At 44.2% G+C, this 13,600-nt stretch overlaps 1 protein-coding gene across 1 annotated transcript in view; it reads left to right on the top strand.

The window, feature by feature from the left end:
- The window catches only part of UTP20 (UTP20 small subunit processome component), a 65,479-nt gene that overhangs the window by 45,699 nt on the left and 6,180 nt on the right, over window positions 1–13,600 (top strand). Inside the window, exons 43-56 of the mRNA XM_071732945.1 lie at window positions 804–960; window positions 1,792–1,890; window positions 2,477–2,644; window positions 3,301–3,467; window positions 4,438–4,579; window positions 4,869–4,985; window positions 5,859–6,029; window positions 6,814–6,942; window positions 7,435–7,545; window positions 8,228–8,307; window positions 9,034–9,103; window positions 10,125–10,307; window positions 11,216–11,347; window positions 12,834–12,966. Coding sequence (XP_071589046.1) covers window positions 804–960; window positions 1,792–1,890; window positions 2,477–2,644; window positions 3,301–3,467; window positions 4,438–4,579; window positions 4,869–4,985; window positions 5,859–6,029; window positions 6,814–6,942; window positions 7,435–7,545; window positions 8,228–8,307; window positions 9,034–9,103; window positions 10,125–10,307; window positions 11,216–11,347; window positions 12,834–12,966 — 1,859 coding nt within the window. The remainder of the gene's footprint in view (window positions 1–803; window positions 961–1,791; window positions 1,891–2,476; window positions 2,645–3,300; window positions 3,468–4,437; window positions 4,580–4,868; window positions 4,986–5,858; window positions 6,030–6,813; window positions 6,943–7,434; window positions 7,546–8,227; window positions 8,308–9,033; window positions 9,104–10,124; window positions 10,308–11,215; window positions 11,348–12,833; window positions 12,967–13,600) is intronic.

The raw sequence follows: 13,600 nt of genomic DNA, 5'->3' as shown, positions 1-13,600 counted from the left end.
CAGGGATGGAGAATCCACCACCTCCCGGGGCAGCCCATTCCAATGTTTGATCACCCTCTCAGTAAAGAAATTCTTTCTAATGTCCAACCTAAACCTCCCTTGGCACAACTCGAGACCGTGCCCTCTTGTCTTGCTGAGAGCTGCCTGGGAAAAGAGACCAACCCCCACCTGGCTACAACCTCCTTTCAGGGAGTTGTAGAGAGTGATGAGGTCTCCTCTGAGCCTCCTCTTCTCCAGGCTGAACAGCCCCAGTTTCCTCAGCCTCTCCTCATAGGATCTGTGCTGGAGTCCCTTCACCAGCCTGGTTGCCCTCCTTTGGACCTGCTCCAGGACCTCAATCTCCTTCCTAAACTGAGGGGCCCAGAACTGGACACAGGACTCGAGGTGTGGCTTCACCAGTGCTGAGTACAGGGGCAGAATCACTTCCTTGGACCTGCTGGCCACACTGTTCCTGATCCAGGCCAGGATGCCATTGGCCTTCTTGGCCACCTGGGCAATTATGTAAAACCCTTTGAATATTTGAATTTTCAAAGTTCCTTTTGAAAGGAACTTGGCAGATCCTTAAGTAGGAGCAGCACTGTGAAGCAAGTTGCAGAGGTAGGGGTGGCAGAGCTCGGGAGAAGATAGTGGTGGCACGGACAGTGCCTTGAAGGACTACTGTCCTGTGTGTGTGTGAATGTAAAGCCTTTGTTTGGGGCTGGCTGTGAGTATAGCTCTGGCTGTAAAAGGAGCCTTCTAAATTAGCAGTGTCATTAGTTCTGCTCTGTTTAGGGGGGGGACCTAATCTGTGTCTCTGTTTCCAGCATCCTGCTGAAAGTCTGCACGTTTCTGAGGAACAGATTTCAGGAAATCCGGGACATTGCCCGTAACACTCTCACTAAAATCATGGAAGTGTTGGGAGTGCATTACTTTCTGTACATCTTAAAAGAGATGCAGTCCACTCTTGTCCATGGGTACCAGGTAATGCTGAAATTCTTCCTCTTCTCTCTCTAGGTTTTTCCAATGTGCTAGGGGGAGGATCTAAAGGCAAATTGCTACTGGAGCTGTTTTGCAGTGGTGGAATAGCTTGATGTAATAAAGTAATGTAATAATGTAATAAATAATAACTCAGTGCTATGGCTGGTGCCTGCAGCAGTCTTTGTTATGCCAAGTGTCAAAGGAATGTCTGTTACCCAAAAAACTTAGTCTAAGCAGGGAAGAAGGGAGGTTCTCCATCTTCCTAGTGAAGAGTTGAGGTTTGGAGGTGACAGGTGAATTTCTGGTTCCAACAATATTAGTGGGAATCTTTCCAGTAAGTTCAGTAGAGCCGATCATCACCTGAGGTGAGTTGCCACAGACACTGCACAAACTGGATGTGGTGATGCTGATTGAAGTCTTGCTTCCTAGATGAGGAGCCAAGGCTCAGCCTGTTAATTTGTCTTTCCTCCTTCCACAGTGGTTTGGTTTAATAATATTTTTCTATATGAATTACCACAGTGGAATAGTGTCAGCTTCTGGCTCTGCTATAACAGCGGAAGTGCCAATTAGCACAGCCTAAAAATACCAGTAAGAGCACTGGGGTAAGAGGAGATCCTTGCCCTCATGCCAGTGTGTTAAGGGACAGGGGTCTTTCTGCTTGCTGGTACCTGGATTCTCATCCTTTCTGTGATTTTTTTTTTTTCCCTACAATGAAAGCTCAAGTGCAGTGTGTGTCAGTTGTGCCATTTCTGCTTTGGGAGTCTACCTATACATTATTATTAAAGATATCTGTGCAGTGGGTTGGAAATGTGATCTCTTCTCTATTTTTTCTAGCTCCATGTGCTGACTTTCACTGTGAACCTGTTACTGAAAGGCCTTGCTACCAGGCTCAGTGCTGGTGATTTGGACCCCTGCTTAGATATCTTGATTGAGGTAAAAGCAACTCAAGATTAAAGGAAAGAGCATCATGGAGTGCCTGGGGGCAGGGCCTGGGTAGAGGGGTTTTTGTGTAGATTGTCTCAGACTTGATGGCAAAAGGGGGGCTGATTGTGAAGTGGAAAGGATGGAGACTGTTTACTACTGAGACATCAGCAGACCCCTTTTAGTGTAGTAGCAAAATACCTCTGGGACTGTATCCTGAGAAGGAGTGGATTCAGGATTAGGAAACCCAGCTGCTTCCCTGTACTCTGAAGAACAAGTCAACAGCCATCTGGTCAATGTGCTCCATGAAGCCTGGGAGCCCAGCTGGCCACCCAAATGGGGTATATTTGGATGTCTTGGACTGCAGTTCCACTCCTTTTGTCATACCACCACAGAGATGTGTGAGAACTGCTCTCTCATCTCGTGTGCTCAAATTGGGGTGTTTTATGTTGACAAAGGAAAGGTATGACAGGATATGTGGGAAACCTGCAGAATTTTTTTTGTGAGTGGGGAAACGTAGTGTTGTTCTGCTGCTACTGGAGGAATCTGTCTCTGCTTTTTGCTCTTCTCATTCGCTTCTCTTGCCTGATTTTCAAAGATTTTCAACCAAGAGCTGTTTGGTAACATAGCTGAAGAGAAGGAAGTGAAAGGAATTGTCTCCAAGGTCATGGAAGCACGCAAGAACAAGAGTTACGATTCCTATGAAATTCTTGGAAAGTTCATAGGAAAGGGCCAGGTGACAAAACTTATTCTACCACTGAAAGAGGTAAGAAAAGTCAGCCAGAGTCATTCTTAGCTCTGAGCACTCTCAATTTTGTATTGGCTAGAAGAAGCTCTAGGACTTCCAGGTGGCTATTATGACATTTCTTACAAAATTCCTCTTTGGCTTCCCATTTTTCTTTTACAAGGCAATATGCACCCCACTCCTAAGATAAGATGTTGCTATTGATGTCCAGGGCAGGAAATGGTGTTCTGGGAAGCTTCCCCCTGCTGTAGAGGAAACCTCCCACTTGGAGTTCTCCATGCCATCCCTCTCTGCTGACTCTTGTTAATGCCATTTACTCTGGAGTTCCAAAGTCCCACGAGGCTGCTCTGTGGTTTCATCTTTTGTTCATGAAGGAAATGTCTCCAAAATGTGTTCAGGCTCTGTCCCTGTGCAATAATTGCCTTTTCAGAGGTGCATTTTTTTTTTTTTTAGTAGAGTGCTGTAGAGACTGGTTTTAACAGTCTGAGAGAAGAGCCTGGAGGTAAAGGGAGGGATGTTGGAACAGAACTGATGCAATGGGATGCTAATCATGTAGACAGCTGGGGACTTCAGACAGCAGATGGAATTGCTCTTTTTCTCATGATTTCTGAATGCAGATGGCAGGCAGATCATTGCCCTTCTGATGCCCTCTGACTGTCACAGTTGTGCCTTTGCAGGTTCTGGAGAGCACCACAAGCTTGAAGATTGTCCGGAAAGTGCACGAAGCGCTGCGTCACATCATGGCAGGGCTGATCTTCAACTCAGACATGACTGCAGAATCCCTTCTCCTCCTCAGCCACGGTCTCATCAGTGAAAATTTGCCTCTGCTCACTGAAAAAGCCAAGTGAGTTCCAGAATGTCATCCAAGATGGTCTTTTATTGGTTGGGAGGTTTGCTTGCAGAAATGGCAGCTCTCAGATTCGGCTGATCAAATGCATCGGAGTTCCCTTGCTTTCGTTTGCCTTTTGTTTCCAGTATAAGTGAATAATTTGGGTAGAGGGAAAGAACACATCTTGGAAATGGGAATAATCACTTCTTAAACTCAGGAGAGTCTGCTCTTGCAAGCTCTTAGGGCGTTCAGGAAGACTTTTTGACCATCTAGTAAGCTGGTATATGTATTCGGGTGTTTCAGTGAAAGGATGAGGGACAGTGTTTAGGAGGGAGCTACAAATTGGCATGTAAGAGGTGTTTGAGGTCCTGGACATTTTCATGGGGTGAGGAAGAAGAGAAACTGTGGGCTGTCACATTCTCACTTAAGTTAGTGCTCATGCAGAAATCAGGGAGAATCATCAGATTTTCTCTCCATCTTGTGGTTTAACTGCTCAGAGCTGGATCTGGGTGCCTTGCATTTCTTGTATTACATAGGTGGGCTTACATCAGTCTGACCCCTGTTTGCAGGCTTCTTGGAGCATGTTATATAAGCCATTGGAAACAGGAGTAAGTATCAGTAAGTGAAGTGCTATGGACAGTTGTGGGAGGCATATTTTCTTGAAGGAACTACCACAATTTTATCTGTCCACTGGGAAGAAAGAAGCAGCGGTGTTATGCAAATCAGCATGCATTTTTTTTCTTTGTAATAGTGACATTTTCCAGTTCTAGTTTCCAGCTTCCAGTTTCCAGCATTTCAGGGTCTCACCTGTCATGCTTCTCTCAAGTTCATTTTATTTCATTGTGTTCTGGCTGTGCTTTGCCTTTGCTTCCTGCGTGGGTCGCAGCTAAGCACAGCCCAGCTCTCATTGCTCCTAACAGCAAGCTTGTTGTGAGGAGGGTTAAAATGATGTGAATGTTTTCTTTTGCCATACACTGCTTTTCAGAAAAAAAGTTGACCCTCCTCCAGATCCTCGGCTGCAACCAGAGAGCTGCCTGCTGCTCCAACCCACCCCCACAAGAGGAGGGCAGAAAGCACATGTCAGCCGCAGGACTAACACCTATATCTTGGTTGATTCAGGACTTCGGGTAAGGATTTCCTCAGATACAAAACTTTGCAATCAAAATTTTTCTTAAGAGTATTCAGAGGAAGGTATTCTGGATATATTGTTTTACCAACACAGCCACTGGCCTTGACTTTATTTTAAATGTGGGAACTCCAGTGGTGCCTTGTAGAGAGCCAGAGAAAGTACTCAGCTTTTTGCAAATGTTTGAATGGGATATGGCATAAGTTCTGCTGTAGCAGTGAAGGACATTATTTGGCTTATTTGAGTCACAGCTTGACTTTGAGATGAATGTCCTGTGCTTTCTATGCCAGCTGCTACACATGAGCCTGAAGAGATCCAAAGTAAATTCTTCTGAGGAGCGTGCTTTGGAAATGTTAGACCCTTTTGTTCAACTGCTTATAGACTGCCTGAAGTCCATGGATGTCAAGGTACAGTTCTGAGCTGCTGACCGTGTTCTGTCTGTTCTACAAAGAAGGGTCCTGCCCCTAATTGTCACCTTTCTGTTCATCTGCAAGAGAAGATAAGTCACCCAGTTTTCAAATCTGATTTCATAGGTGTGCAAATTAAGTTGTTTGAGGTTATGGTATCCCAAGAAGAAAGGATTTGGACCAGATGATCCGTGAGGTCTCTTCCATCTTGACATTGTATTATTTATTCTGTGATTTTGACTCATGGAAGACTGAATGCTTTGCTCTTGGTTCTGTAGGTTCATATATGGACAGGTTTCCTGGACCGTGTTCATACAAGGACTTTACAGACTTTGTAGGCTGTCTTTGAGGAGGTTAATGAGATCCTGTGTCAGCTGAGAGCAGAGTTGTCACAACTGTGGTTTCTTTTAATCCAGCTATAGTCCCAGAACCTTAGACAGCCTCCTTTTTGGGAAGTTTTGGTGTTGAGTGGGCCTAGTATCTGTGAAACCTTGAGTTTTCTGGGAATGCAAGGCATATCTCATATGTTATCAGATACCTGGAGCAGGGCTTTCAGGTCACCTGAGGTTTTGGCAGAGCAACTTCTATGCCTTGAAGGCACCTCTGCTTCAGGAGTTCCTGTCATCTGCTGAAATCAGCACTCTATGTCTGTACCTAGTAAATTAAAAGTTAGAGAATTATTAGGGAGTGGCAGATAGTGGTTTTGGAACTGAGAAAGCCTTTGTATTACATATGAATGGTTTGAAAGAGATTGATTTTGTTAGCTAATCCCCTTTTACCACAGTTGCAGATAGCCTGACCATGTCTGTACCAGTGAGAACTGTTCTGTCAGTGGCATTGTGCCCACTGCTGTCCTTTGGCTCTTTCTTACAGGTGATAACTGGTGCTCTACAGTCCTTGGTCTGGATTTTAAAGTTCCCGTTGCCTTCTGTTAGTACAAATCTGGAGACACTGATCAAGCAACTTTTCCTTTTGCTGAAAGAATTTGCCAAGACAGGAATAGCCAAAGGACAGAATTTCCACCTGGTTGTGAGCTGTTTCAAAGTAAGTCTAACCCAGCTCCGCTCTTTCCTACTTCAGGATTAACTTTGTAGAATGAGACTTCAAAAGGCAGATCCCTCCTGCAGCTGCCCCTGGAGAGGCAGTCCAGGGATCACAAGGTAGCAAGGGAGATGTGGCTTTGCTGATTCTTTCTCAAGTGAAAACTTAAAGAAGATTGCCCCCCCAAAAATGTGAGGCTATGATCTAAAGAAGTGTTTTTATAGAAGCATATTTTCCTTCTTTCTTCCATGTAGTAGTATCTTGTTAGTGCCCTGTGTTATGAGAAGCATCAATTTTGTACTTGAATAGATTGCTTTTAACATGTTTAATTGGAGTAAACCCTTGCAGCTGAAGTGAAACAAGAAAAGGAAACAATTAACAATAGTAATAACTACTCTCTTGGTGCAGCATCTTCCTGCTGATGTTATCTAACTGCATTGCTGAATTAATTATAGCCTCATGATCATAAGGGAAAGCTACAGTTTGAATGAAAACATGCTGAATACCAGTTCCAGAAGAATTTTACTCTCTTCCTGGCTGTGGTTACCTCATGGTTCATGTCTGTGAGCATCCCTACTCATTTCAAGGCCTAGTCTGAATGCGTGTAATTGTCTTCAGTTTTTGTCTCAGAATTGCCAGATGAGAGCAAAATGTGATGACTACAGTGTTAGCTTCATGTTTCAGAGCAGCATTTTTTACCTAAATGGTATCAACAAGCAGGCTTTGGTGTGGGCTTATGTTTTATGGCACAACACAGGTACTGACAATGTGCACTTTGATTTTGTAGTGCGTAACGATACTTGTGAAGAATGCAAAGAGTCAGATAACAACCAAACAGCTCCAAGTGTTGCTTGGCTTTGCTGAAGAAGACATTTATGATTCGTCACGCCAAGCCACTGCCTTTGGCCTTCTCAAGGTATTTCTCTGCATCAGGTTTCTGGGTTTTGTGAGCCACTGGGATGACAGTGATTCTGCCTCTTGCCAGAAGGCTTGTAGGGTCTTATGTTGGGAACAGGCCACAGATGCTGCTAATGCTGTGCATTAGGGGGGGTTAGGGGTAAGCATTAAAGCCTTCCTGTCTGACTTGTGGTCTCTGTTTAAAGTTGTTTGGGAAGCTGTTTTGTACACCTGGTTATGGGAATGTATTTGAGTCAGAGGGTGTTTTTGCTAAAGAATCAACATCCTTGATCATTAGACCAGGTATTCTGTGCCCTCCAAAAGAAAACAGATATGGCTTTGTGAGTCACCTTTTTCTATTTAAAAAAAAAAAAAAGTTATTCTGGCTATGTTTCAAGATGTGAAAAAGTCAGTGTTAATGTACTGCCTGAGACCAGTGTATTGCCAGGCATTGCATCTCAGACCACGCAAGCAAAATGACATGACTTCAGCTGTGCTTTCACATTTTTAGGCTATTTTATCCAGGAAGCTGATTGTCCCTGAAATTGATGATGTGCTGCACAAGGTTGCCCAGCTGGCCATCACGGGTCAGAGTGAGCCAGTGCGAGTCCAGTGCAGGCAGGTCAGTAGAATGGAAAGTCTCTCATCTTATTTAGATTCTGTCAGTCTAACGTGATAAAGGGCTTAGTGTTGCCATCCCAGCTCTCACAGACAGAGAGCCTTAGCTCTCTGATGAACCCCTAGCTCTTGTGTAACTAAAAGCCTTTCCCTTTTCTGAATCTCAGCAGAAGAGAATTTGCCACAAATCCATTATTCCTTCCCATGACTTCCTCCTCATTTCCAAGCTAAAAGCAACCACAAGACAGAATTGACTGCTTCGTTTCAAACACTGGGATAGGGATGCATTACAAAATTTTGCATTTCCACAGTTGCAGGGTGAATTTTGAAGGATCCAGAATCTCTGTTAACAGAAGCCTGCAGAATTCAGAGTAATACACTAAAGACTGATCTGGCAGTCATCAAACGCCTGCAGATCCTATTCCAGGCATGGAGCTTGAGAGTAGTTGTTGGACCCTTGTGTAATAGGAACTTAAATATACAGGAGAAAAGGATGCTCCATCACAGAATTCCCAGAAAGTTAGGGGTTGGAAGGGACTTCGAAATATCATCTAGTACAGCCCTTCTGCCAAAGCAGGGTCACCTACACCATTTTCTTCATAACTTGTTTAGAAGCTTTCATGAGTGCTTCTTGTAACTCCTCTCTGTGTTGTATTTTGCTGATTTTTTTTTTTTTTAATTTCCAGATTTACTTAAAATATTTTGTGGACTACCCCCTTGGTGACAAGCTGAAACCCAATTTGGATTTCATACTGGCACAACTGGAGTGAGTTTATATTCTTGACACCTGTGTCAGAAAAGAACCTCCTTGCTTGAATAAGACTTTAGTAGCCACCTACAGGGCTGTACATGAGGAGGGGAGGGTGTGGCATGAGTCTTGATTTTCTTACCTCTGAAACAGTTTCCTTTTCCAGAGATGGGCTTTTAGAGAAAGCAAGCCCATCTCTCTTCTGTGTTTCACTGCTGGTTCTTTATCTCTTTGTGAGCAAAGATTTTGTTGTTTGCTTAATGGTTAACCAGTTCCACTGGTTGGGAACCAGGTGAACTGGAAAATCCAGTAACAATGAAGGAAGATGGATTGATATGCCTGTTGTCCTGTCCCAGTGGTCTTAGCTGCAGTTGCAGGCACAGTTGAAATCAACTGTACTGATTCAGCAGGAGCAGTGTGCCTGAAATATCCTTCTGAGCATGATCCCTCCTTTGCTCAAGGTATCAGTAGTTTACCATGTGCCCCAGCACCATAGCACAAGTGTGGCTGTGCTGGCTTGACTTGCCTGGCACCCTTTCTTGCCTGTTTGTCTCTCTGTGCCCATTCTCTGGGCACTGGAACCAGTGAGCTCCATGTTTCTCTTCTCCCAAGTACCAGACCAGACCTGGTAGCTGTTGTAGGAAGATCCCTGCCAGTGTGTTTCTGGCACTGACCATTCTTGTAAATTGTTAGAAGCTTTCTAGACTATTAACCCAGTCCTAAACATTAATCATTTCCTCACAGGTATGAGTATGAAACTGGAAGGGAATCTGCACTGGAGATGATTGCCTACCTTCTTGACATGTTCCCACAGGTAAGAAGCACCCCTTGGTGTTCCAAGCACCCAGCAGTTTCTGTGCAGTAACAGTGTTTTCAGAGCAGTTTATTTTGGGAGCATTTGGTAGTTCCTGTTATCTCTTAGAATGAAAAGAACATTCACTTATCTGCAGAGAACCTGGCTTTGCTCCAAAAGAGAAATGACATTCTGGAAAGTCTGCACTGCTTTTTTATCTAATGTGCTCCCTCTGCAAGTAAAATAAAGCTGTGTAAGCTGGAGTTTGGATAAACCTGATAGTGATTTATGCCAGGAAGAAACACAATCAGTTTAAAAAATAGGGTGTGAACGGGAAGTGAAATATAGAGTTTTCTCGTTTTGGGTTTTTTTTTTTTCAATATCCATGAGGGTTTTTGTTGACTGAATTGGTGTGTGAGATACCATGTGTGGTTTGTTGGCCTGCCTGGAGAGAAACGGCTTCTTACTGGGGTGGATCAAAATGAAAGCTAAAAAATAACCATGCGAGATAACATATGCAAAATACTGATCTGCCTTTGAGCTCTGCAGCTGAAGCTTGACTGAACATTCTGGAGACTGAGACAAGTGCAATCAGGCAAGAATTTGGGAGGAAGGAAGAGAAATTCTGCTCAGTAAGCTGTGCTTCATCACTGCCTGATTAGATTTAGTATCTCAACTTGGTCCCTGGCAACTCTGTAAAGTAACAAAGAGCTGCTGTCTCTCAGGGAAGGACCTTTGGGCTGACTGATGCAGTGCTGGGGTAGTTCATCCTGTTCCAGTGAGAGCTGAGCATGAAAATGCCCTTGAAGGGCACTGTGTGACACCCACATTGCTGTCCCAGGGCCAGCAGGTCAGAGTCAGAGCAGGGCTGGAGCTGCTGTGTATTCCCTGGATCATCCTTTCAGTTTACCTGCCTTAACATGGACCCCACTCAGGGCTGACATTGTTCCTATATACTGTGCAACAAATGTCCCTCTTTTCCCTTTCAAATGCTGGAAGCTCCTTGGAGAATGGCAGTTGACTAACTCTTGTTTCTTTCTAGGATCTCCTCCACAAATACTGTGGGATGTTTTTTCTCTCACTTTGTATGATGATGATAAATGATGAATCTGCCAAATGCAAGAAGATGGCGGCCTTGACGTGTAAATCTCTGCTCAGCAAAATAAACAAAGAAAACCAAGATCTGATGTTTTCACTGGTTACAGAGTGGTTTCATAGCAAGAAGGTATTCTTTTCTCTTTTCAGTGACAAGGCTGGGACTTGGGGAAAGGGGGTGCTGGGTAGGAGTAAGGCAAGTGAGAGGTTGCTTGTATCAGGTCTAGTGGATTGGTGGGTTCAGTTGTGCCTGACTTAGTAGTTTTAGGAAAGAAGTATGAACAAGATTCAGCTTAGCACCATAGCTCTTGCTAGTAAGAAGAGGAAGAAATGATACAGCTTCATATAGCTGCACAGATATAGGGAATTGCTGCTGCTTTAGATCAGCCTCCAGACTTCTTAGCTGCATTGCCTTGCTTTCTGACAGTCCCTCCGTTGGGTCAAGTATTTCACCAAGTGTAGACTTTGCCCTGTTTAAAGGTTTGAGCAAATTGCTTAAAGCTCTTCTGATCCCAGTAATTGGCTTTTCGTGCTGTCATTAGGTCAGATTTACTTCAGTGCGTTGCCAGCAGTTGGAGGGTGGCAAACCTAGCCTTACAGACTTCCCACTTTCATCTGGGTCTTTAGTTATTCTCAAACAGGACTCAGATTCAGTCCCTCTGTACTAGAGGAGTGTTCTTCAGTAGTTCATCCTTTTCATCTTCATTATGTTCAGTTCTGGTTTGTAGCTGCCAGTTGTCTTTTGAAGAATAAAAAAGTGCAGAGTGGTCTCCAGAGGTCTGCAGCTGGAAATGGGGTAGAAAAAGCCTTTTGATATTCAATTTTAGTGTGTGTTTCCAGGGATAATTTCTGCTGCCAGGTGCTTTCTGTCCCCCAGCTGGCAGCATCTCCTTTTCCACCAGTACTCTGGAAAACCAGCTTCTCTTAAGACGCTGTTGTTGGAGGCAGAAGTGGGAGTTGCTGCCAGCTCCTGCAAGTGGGAGCTGCAGGATTTGATTGTCAGGATGCAACAAGGAGTGTTATTCTTTCTCTTGGCAGAGCTCACACAGAAGGTTGGCTGCCCAGGCATGCGGTTTGTTTGTTGAAGTGGAGGGAGTAATGTTTGAGAAGAGGCTTGCAACTGTACTCACTTTGATTGAAAAAGAAATCAACCCAGTTAATTTTGAAGATGTAAGTAATTTTTCCCGTGTGTGAGATTTCAGGAAAAAAGAGTAAGGAAATGGAAAAAGGGAAGAAACATCGGAGAGGTTTAGCTGGTGGACCTGCTCTTTGTGGCTGAGGAAAGGCACAAACACACATTTGCTCTGAAGGGGACTATGACTGACCTAGAACCACATTTTTGTCTGCAAGCTCAAATTTTATGTCACATGTCACAGCACAAAGGGCGAAGAAACTTTGCAGGGCCACCTGGCATGAGCCTGCAGCCACGCTGTGTAACCAGCAGATACACTGCCACTTGCCTCAGCCTCTGTCAAGATCCCTGTGGGTGGAAGGGGCTCTTGAGACAGCCCTTGAGTCTCAGGCTTTTGATCTTGACCTCATGTATGTCTTGGTGGGCTGACAGCATGTAGCAGGATGTGTGTCGTGAGAGCATACCCTGATTATCATCCTCCTCCAGTGGCAGGAGAGGAGAGACTTGAGGGCTTTTTGGTTAAAGTGAAGCTATAACAACAGAAAAAATGGCAGAGTGCACAGGCAGCAAGAACTGGGATGGGTGAAAGTCTGTTTAGTTGGGCAAGAGCCTGATGATCACACTGACAACATCCATTTAACTGGGAAATGTGTCTGCTAGCAGTGGAGAGTTGTGTAAGCGTGGGAGGTCAGGAGTGCATTGCTTGTGACTGTCTGCTATGTTCAGTGTTATCTGCAGCTTTAGCTTTCAAACAAGTTCCCTGTTCTTCAGACCATACTTCTGCTTCATGGAAAATCCTTTTAGAGCACATGATTTAACTCGGGGAAAACAAAGCAGCTTCAGATTCTGCTCGGCATGTGTTAATTCCCCAAGGGATCCCAGTCACTGAGCCTGGGTAGTGGCCACATATGTTATTTATGTGCAAGGGCAACATGTTGAATAGGAGAAGAGCCTCAGGGTCTGTAAATTGGCAAGAGTTGAAAATAAGATACCTGTAGTAACGAGAAATTCAGTGTAATCACCCCCTGTGCCGTGACATGAAGGTAAAGCACTGACAAGTTATATCAAGCCAGCTGGTGACTGCAGCCAGGGTGAGGACCTGAGGGCAATTTAATCAAACATTGTGCACATTGTGTCGTCATAACAATGTGGGGCTTCTCAGGTGACACAGCAGGTTGGAGCTCAGCTTAGCTCTAATAATGAAAATCAGATGGGTATGAATCCATGTATCAACATGAATTATAAACAGTGAGTGTAATTGCTTGCATCTAGAAACCTAAAGAGTTTGTTACACTAACTTCTAGATAAAAAGCAGTACAGCTGTACTAATAATCTCCTGCAGAAGTTCAGTCTCCAGGGGAAATGCTTTAGTGGAGCTGCTTCTCTTCTGTTTAATTTTAGGAACTGGGTGCAAGTCAGACTTCTGTTTCTTTGCAGAGTTGATCTGAAATTTACCTAGTAGGCTGAGTAACCACTGTCTTCAGGTTCTCATAAGCATCTTTCTTCACTTGCTAATTTTATTAGATAACTGAAGAGGAGGAGGAGAAGGCTGCAGATAGGCTGCTGTTCAGCTTTCTTGTGCTGGTAACAAAGCTAATCACAGAGTGCAACTTGATTCATTTAACCAGGAACAGGGATGTACAGAGCAGTATCTGGGGTAAGTATCAAGATTTATTATGGCTGTGTTACAAGGAAGATTCTTTGTGTTGTGCCATGTGGTTTTTCACACCCTAATACATACAACTGAACAAGGTTTGCCTGCTACACAATGCCAATACGTGGCAGTTTCTGGGCAGTGAAAGAGAGTATGTTAATGGAAAAAGTTACATGGTTGATGAGAACAACATGCCTTCTGTCTTAGTTGCTGGGAAGTATTTTCTGTGATCCCAAGAGCCAACAGTTGCAACCCATTGCATGTTTTACCATAATTACATCCAATAGGATTAAAACATTCAGCTCTCCTAGGAAGATGAGATTTTTCTCTATGAGGTCATACATACCAGCCAGCTAGCAATGACACGTGGGAACAGCACAGTAAATACCCTGTGTCTGCTGGGAGGGTAAGGCCTGGAGGTTTGATTCAAGCAATTTGTCTATGAGTGAGATTGCACAATGTCAGGCTGGCTGCTTGGCATTTTGTTTCCTTGTTTTTAATTGCTTCATTTGCTGCTGTCAGAAGGCCTGGGTCTAGCTGGGTTAATGTCTTGAAGAGTTCAGCCTGCCAGGTGTGTTAAGTGAGACAGGAGATAAACCTTGTATATCCCAGCTTGCTTGGTAGTGCACAGCTTGGA

The sequence above is a fragment of the Heliangelus exortis genome, chromosome 1 (assembly GCF_036169615.1).
Source record: "Heliangelus exortis chromosome 1, bHelExo1.hap1, whole genome shotgun sequence".
Taxonomy (NCBI): Eukaryota; Metazoa; Chordata; class Aves; order Apodiformes; family Trochilidae; genus Heliangelus; species Heliangelus exortis.
The sequence above is the reverse complement of the archived record's forward strand: the minus strand, read 5'-3'. Positions and strand labels throughout refer to the sequence as shown.